The sequence below is a fragment of the Panthera uncia genome, assembly GCF_023721935.1.
Source record: "Panthera uncia isolate 11264 chromosome C1 unlocalized genomic scaffold, Puncia_PCG_1.0 HiC_scaffold_4, whole genome shotgun sequence".
NCBI classification, from domain to species: Eukaryota; Metazoa; Chordata; class Mammalia; order Carnivora; family Felidae; genus Panthera; species Panthera uncia.
In genome coordinates, this window is record NW_026057585.1 from 84,843,669 (window position 1) to 84,851,038 (window position 7,370).

Below are 7,370 nucleotides of genomic sequence, written 5' to 3' on the forward strand. Positions count from 1 at the left end.
TTCTGTGTCTCCCTCTCTCTCTGCCCCTCCCCCGTTCATGCTCTGTCTCTCTCTGTCCCAAAAATAAATAAAAAACGTTGAAAAAAAAAATTAAAAAAAAAAAAAAGAGAGGTGTGTTTTAATTTTGTTGGGCTTTTTTTTAGATACAAGAAATTATGTTCTAACATTAATTGGAACGATGCAGTGGAGAAGGGGAAATGGCCAGAGTGAAGTCCTTGAGCAGGTGAGAGGCAGGGGTCCTGGTATATAAGTGGAGGGGTTGCCGCAGAGAGGAGCAAGCGGGGTTCATCCGAAGCAGCAGGAGAGCGGCTAGAAATGAGGCACAGACCCAGTGATTGGGTAGGTGTTGAGAGTCTGCAGAAATTCTCCTTTGATTGCTTCTATTTTCTCAGTGATGTAGGAAGCGAGGTCTTCCGCCAAGAGGGGCGGGGGAGGAGCTGTCCAGGACTGGGGGGAGGAAGAGAGTTAAGGAATTGTGTCTAGGACCGCAGGGGAGTGACAGCACCGGGCTCTACTCTACGGGGAGGACAGCCACACAGTGCTGTCCAGGGCTCTCCAGGGCCCCTGGAGAGGCCCCCTGATGCTCAAGTGAGACCTGTCGGCAGGACTGTGTGTCTTTCTTCAGCTTCAGTCAACTGTGGGGTACAAACGCACAGCTGAATTAACCAGGGTGTGGTTTTGCCAGGTGAGCGCAGTTTAACAAGAGGGGAGCAAGGTGGGTGAGGGTGTGTGCAAGGAAGTAATTATAATGATGGTCTGTGGAATCAAAGCTGGTTAAGGAGGCTAGAAACAATGGGGGAAAGGTGGGAGGATCAGTGGACTGAAGGGCCTGGTGAGTCAGGACCCAAGGCAAGGTACTGACAAGGTCCAGGAAAGTACTTTGGCCATGAGGGGCTGAGGCAGGATGGATGGCAAGAACCATAGGGGAGGGGAGGGGTGATTCTCCAGAGGCAAGGATTGTCCCTGCGCAATCGAACAAACCGAATCATCCTCAGAGGCAGGCCCAGGGTAGGACCTGGGCGTGGGGTTCAGCCAGATCTGGGTGTGAAGCCTGTCCTTCCAACCATGGGGCCCTGCACAAAGTAATTTGTTTCTCTGAGCCTCAGTTCCCTCTCATGCAAAGGGAGAGATCACTCCTTTGTCAAAAGATTATGTTCTGAAAATGGAAAAAGAAACTGTATGGAAATTGCCTAGTGTGGTTCCAGGCACAGGGTGCTCAGTAATGTGGGCTGATCCCAGAATGCTCTTGTCTGGAGTTCCAGGGCAGAAGAGGGGCCGATGTGGAAGCCAACACTCTCCACAGGACCTCTTCTCCTTCCCACCACCTCCAATCGTAGGTGAATAGAAAAGCCTGACTCCATTTCACCGCCATTTTACAGAATAGGAAACTGAGGCCCAGAAAGGGAAAGTGACTTACCTATGTCACTACCACTCGACTATCATAGAGAGTAAATTTCCTTTTAAAATCAGAGTCAGGGGGCACCTGGATGGCTCAGTCGGTTGAGCGTCCGACTTCAGCTCAGGCCATGATCTCACGGTTCGTGGATTCGAGCCCCGTGTCAGGCTCTGTGCGGTCAGCTCAGAGCCTGGAGCCTGCTTCGGATTCTGTGTCTCCCTCTCTCTCTCTGTCTCTGCCCTTCCCCTGCTCACACTCTGTCTCTCTCTCAAAAATAAACATTAAAGAAAAAAAAAACTTAAATAAAAATTAAAAAAATTTTAAATTTAAAAATAAATAAAATCAGAGTCAGAAATTAAGACGGGAAATCTATACTGGAGGGAAAAGGCTCATATATAATATTTGAAAGCCAGATGGACTTGACTCTTCAGAGGGTACCCCAGCCATTGTTCCCCTCCATCCCCTGGGACAATAAAAAGTTGGCCGTGGTGAAGGTGAAAAACCCTCCTGAGATGCCCCTGCTCTCTCGTCTTCTCTCTCCTCTTCCTACATCCCCAAATCACACACACTCCCAGGGCAGTGATGCTCAGGTCCTGTCATTGGGCAAACATTGGTCCGATTAGCTTTGAAACAGAAGTGTCAACAGAAGGGTGATTCATAGCTCAAGCATTTGCTAATTGCTCTTCCTAGGCCAGACAGCAGGAGGGAGAGAGAGGGAAGGAGATCTCTAAGTTTCCTTTCTTAGAGAACTTGATTCTAGAGCATGGGGTGGCCCTATACCCGGCTGCCCTCATGGGGCCCTACCCCTGTGCAGTTCCAACCCCAACCAGTCTCCCTGGGCAAACCCCTCTGGCTCTCTGGACACCAGTTTCACCATACATAAAGTGAGAAGTGAATGAACAAAATGACTGTCACAGCCCCCTGCCCCCAGCTCGGGCCTTCAGAGTTGTAGGAATGTATGGTCTGGTACCCTCTCTGCTGCCCGGCCTGTCCAGGGACAAGCACAGGGAGATGGGACAGAAGTGGATCCAGAAGCTGTAATGGGAATGCAACCTCCTTAGGGAGGCTTTCTGCGATCACACTCCCAACAGACATCAATCTCTCCAGTTCTCTCTCTCTCTCTCTCACATATACACATGGCTGCTTTCTCTCCCGTTCCCTGTTTTATCTTCTTAGCACTATCTTAAATGTCTTATTTATCTGTCTCCTTGGCCATTGTCTTTCTACACTAGAATGCCAGTTCTAGGGCAGGGACCTCGCCTATCATATCTCAGGGCCTAGCCCAGCCCCTGGCACACAGTAGGTGCTTAGTATATATGTGTTGGTTGGTGGATGAATGAACGAAGGAATAGATACATCTGGAGGGTGGTACCAGGGCTGTGCCAAGGATGACTCTGTGATCTGTGCCAAGTCTTCCATGAGGAGCAGTTGAAAAATAGGGCTCTGGAGTCAGGAGACCTGGATTCAAGTCCCACCCTGCCAATTAGTGGTTGTATGACCACGTCACTTGACCTCTCTAAACCCCCAGTTTCTTCATCTGTAAACTGAGTTATAATGATCCCACATCTTGAGGCGTATTTTTAGAAATTAGAGGTCATGTATGTAAAGCGACCTGATACATAGTAAGTACTAAGTAGATGTTAGTTTCCTTTCTTTTCCTTCCTCTGCAGGGGCATGGAGGTGGTAGATCAGGGGTTTGGAGACTCTGGGCTCAGCAAAGGAAGTTTCTCATCTATTTCTTCTCTTCCAAAAGAAGGGAAAACAAAATAGCAAGGAACTTTACTGAGAACGGTGCAAGGGACTTACCCATAGTCACACGACCTAGCAGTGGAGCAAGGTCCCCTTCCTTGGGGAAAGAGGAAGCTCCTGATCCCAGACAAAATGGAAAGAAGGGCGAGGGTAGGATCTTGCTTGTGGGGGCCTCCAGAAAGAGGAAGTGACTGCTCTAGTCAGAGAGTCAGGCTCCTGACAAGCTGGTGATCCTGGAATGTAGTTTATCATTTGTAGGTCTTGGTTTCTCCTTCGGTACATTGGGAATATCACTCCTTGCCCAGCCTGCCTTACAGAATGGGAGAGTGTTAGGAGAATGATATTTAATCTAAGAGAAAATATGGTAGTGAAATATTGCCACAGGTACATATTTTAAAATCAGAAGAAAAGATGAATTTAAAAATAACAATGAGGGGGTGCCTGGGTGGCTCAGTCGGTTAAGCATCTGACTTCGGCTCAGGTCATGATCTCACAGTCCATGAGTTCGAGCCCCGCATCAGGCTCTGTACTGACAGCTCAGAGCCTGGAACCCTCGCTCGCTCGCTCTCTCTCTCAAAAATAAATAAACATTTTTTTTAAAAATCTAAAAAAAAAAAAAAGAAAGAAAGAAAAGAAAGGAATAAGCCTCATCCCTCTAGGCTCTGTAAAGTGGGAAAGAAAAGCATGTAAATATATTATTTCAGTAGAATATACGAAAATGTTTTGGCAACCATAAATAAATCAAAATTTAAAAAATATTTATTTAACATCTTCTCTGGGACAGATAAAGAAACGGGCTCAGAGAGGGTAGTGACTTGCCTGGGGGCACACAGGACCTGATAAGGCTGAGAAGAGGCTGGCACGAAAGACTTCCACCAGCTGCTCAGGAAGCCCCTACCAGAAGACGGTGCAGAGGAGCCCAAGACGCTGGGTCAGGAAAGCCAACCCCCCATTTGCAGCTGCTGTTCATCCTCTAACCCCGTAAAGGCCCTGGGTCTGCACAAGTGTAATGGAAAGAGCATGCGCCACAGATTCTATAGCCCCGGTTCAGCTCCAGGGCCCCAACTCATTTGCTCTGTAACTTTGAGGGAGTCACGCCCCCTCTCTGAGCCGGTTTCCCCTCCCTTCAATGGGAGTGTTAACGCTAGCCAGGCTGTGGTTGGCAAGGGCCAATCAAGAGTGCATTAAGTAATATCTACCTTAGTACACACAGAGTTCGTTACCTTTCTTCAACTCTGGAAGAGCAGGAGGAGCGCTGTGTGGAGTCGAACAAGTGGCGCAATCTCTCTGGGCTTCTGAAAATAGCAGATGACCAGGACCAGGCCAGGGGCCTTCTAAATTCCTTCCAGCGCCAAAAAGAACCCTGGAATTTTTTAGTGGTCCAACTCCGCTACAAACTCCACACAGGTCACTTCCCTCCCGCCTGCCCCTGGAGGGCGCAGTCCCTTTAAGTCTAGGCCCGCCCCGGCCCGGGCCAATCACTGAAAACAGAAGGTCTTTAAGGACCAAAGGAGGGAATTCAGCCCGTTCAGGTGGGCGGGGCAGGGGCATGCCACCCAGCCAATCGGAATCTCCCTAGCGACGAGTGACCAAGGTTCAAAGCGCTGCTGACCAATGGCAGAGGCGCAGGGAGGCGGGGCGCTCCCACTGTGTGACAGCTGTCTGGACCAATAGACATGTCGCCCGCGGCCTATAAGAGTCCGCTGGACGCTGGGCTACGGGCTCTAGGGTCGGTTGGTCGTCGCCGTCGGAGGTGTGCCCTGGGTTTGCCTCGCCGTCGCTGCCTCCCAGTCCCTGCAGCCGCGCCCCTCGCCTTGGCCCCGGCCCAGCCGCTCTCCCTGCCCTTCTCCCCTTAGCCACCCCCCGGTTTCTGCCGTCGGGGCCCGGGGCCGGGCTAATGATGCCGTCGGAGAGTGGAGCTGAGAGCCCGGACCAGGCAACTGCGCAGGTGGGGACGGCTGCGGCCTCGGAGGTGGCCACGGCCGCCCCGGCAGGCGGCGGCCCCGACCCGAAGGCCTCATCGGCCTCCCTCGGACGGCACCTAAGTGGGCTAGGCTGGCCACAGGTGAAGCGACTGGATGCGCTCCTGAGCGAACCGATTCCCATTCACGGGCGCGGCAACTTCCCTACTCTGAGCGTGCAGCCCCGGCAGATTGTGCAGGTGAGAGGGCACTGGGAGGGATTATGGGGTCTCCAGCCTGAGGTTCTTGTGCTGGAAGGCACCCAGAGTCTGTTCGGTTCGCTAGACAGCTAGGGAACCTGAGGCTTAAAGAGGCACAGGGACTGTAACAAAATCGCACAGCGTATGGATAGTAGACCATGCGCCCTCCCCACTTGGCTCTCCCTTCCCCCGCCTCTGGAGAGCCCGATCGAACCGTTCACCCTTGCCTTAGCTAGGAAATGGGAGGAGAATGGGGAGGGACTTGGCTGCGGGAAGGGGGGGGTGGGGAGAGGAGTGGCGGGTGAACAGATCTGCCTCCTCAGACTAGAGATACCAGGCAGCCCTGAATGGGTAGGTGTTCAAAATCGGGGTTTTTTCATCCCCAAATCGTCATGGCTGGGCCTCACCACCCCCACACCCCTTCCCTCTCTCAAGGTCCTAGGGTCAGACTTTGTCCTGTGCTCCCACAGCTCTTGGCTCAAGAGCCCCGTGGCTAAGTGGAAAAGCCAAGAAATCCCAATAAGGACTCCCTCCCTCTCAACTGGGGTTGTGGCAGGAGGAGATTAAGCACCACGCTGGACCTGGTGGCTGCATGCCGAAAGGCAACGTCAGGTGTCCAGTTTAGGTGTCTCTCCTCTTCCCCAAAGTTGGAAATGAAGGCTGACCCTGCCTCCTGAAGAACAGGAAAAGAGAATTCTGGCAACCCCTCTCCCCATCCTCAGACTCCTTTTTCCCTTTACCTAACTTTTCAGCACCCCTAAAATTACTCTTCCATTTGTGTAACCTAGGTGCTGTCATACTCTGAAATGCCAGAATATGGTAATTACTGTGCCCATTTTGTGGCTGGGGAAGCTGAGGTTCCAAAAGGGGCAGTGAGCTGCCTAAGACTACCTAAAGAAGTGAAAATCAAACCAAGAGAATCATAAGTCTTCTTGGGAGCCGCCTGCTGCAGGTTCAAGGTTTCCAACCCCTTCCCCAGCTCCTAAGACTCAACTTCTGAGTCTTAGGGAAGTCTTCTGATGGAGACCAGAAAATCCAGCCACAATTCCTGGGTATTCCTGCCAGTAGACAGACTTTCCTTTGCTGGAGTTATCCATAGAAGCTAGTGAAGCAGGCCACTCCCCTGCCTCCAACTGCTTCCACTGAGGAGGAGGGTTGTAGGCTAGGGGATTACCTCGCCCTCCCTCCCAGGGAATGGGAGGGGGTGGGGGCAGATTCCCCAGGGCTGACTCACCCAAAGCCCCAGTGGTGCTCACTGAGGCATTCCTCTGCTGCCGGCTGTCATGGGGTAATTAGGAAAAACCAGTTGAGGGTTTCTTTTTTCCTTAGGACTCTCAGGTCAACCTTGGGGCCCCAACTACCGTATCTCCAGGACTGTTGTCCCAGACATGGGGGAAGGCAGAGCCCAGTGCAGAAACACCGCTCTGCAGGGATGAGATGTGCTCTGGAGGGGAAGTCCCTGCCAAACTGCCTTAACTGGTGCCTGCTCTGTGTCAAGCCCTATTCAGGACACTAGGGCCATGGATATGACTGGGACCTCTGGGAGCACTTCTCTGCCTTTGAGATGCTCCCTGCCAGGTGGGGGGACTGCAGGCCAAAAGGAGCTGACTTTACAGGGCAATAATAGTACAGTGTTCTCCTAGACTAGGGTCAAAGATATCACAGAACAGGGAGCTGCTAGCTGGCGTGGGGAGAGGCAGGGGAGACTTCAGAGCTGCACCAGGAGGCTGGACATCTGGCGTCAGGGCCTGGACTGTTATCAGTTTTGCTGGGCCCAGTGTCCCCATCTGTCCAATGGGATGGGTTGGACTACTCTCCCAACACCCTTTCAGGTTTCAGAATCCAAAAGGAACAGGGACCTTCACCTGCCTGCACAATCGCATCCACAGGGAACGACGTCCATCTCCTGGTGGGAATCAGCAGCTGGCAGCTTCACAAACTATTGGAATATATATGTGTGGTGGGAGGTGCTGCATGTGTATGAGGGGGTGGTAATGGGCTTGGTGTGTGGGGGGATGGGGGCCATCCGTGCTGGCTGTGAATGGAAGTGGGAGGTGCTCCAGG

General features: G+C 52.1%; 1 protein-coding gene across 1 annotated transcript in view; it reads left to right on the forward strand.

The window, feature by feature from the left end:
* Positions 1–4,775: 4,775 nt before the first annotated feature.
* Positions 4,776–7,370, forward strand: part of TENT5B (terminal nucleotidyltransferase 5B) — a 7,071-nt gene continuing 4,476 nt past the window's right edge. Inside the window, exon 1 of the mRNA XM_049617705.1 lies at positions 4,776–5,306. Coding sequence (XP_049473662.1) covers positions 5,043–5,306 — 264 coding nt within the window. The 5' untranslated portion in view covers positions 4,776–5,042. The remainder of the gene's footprint in view (positions 5,307–7,370) is intronic.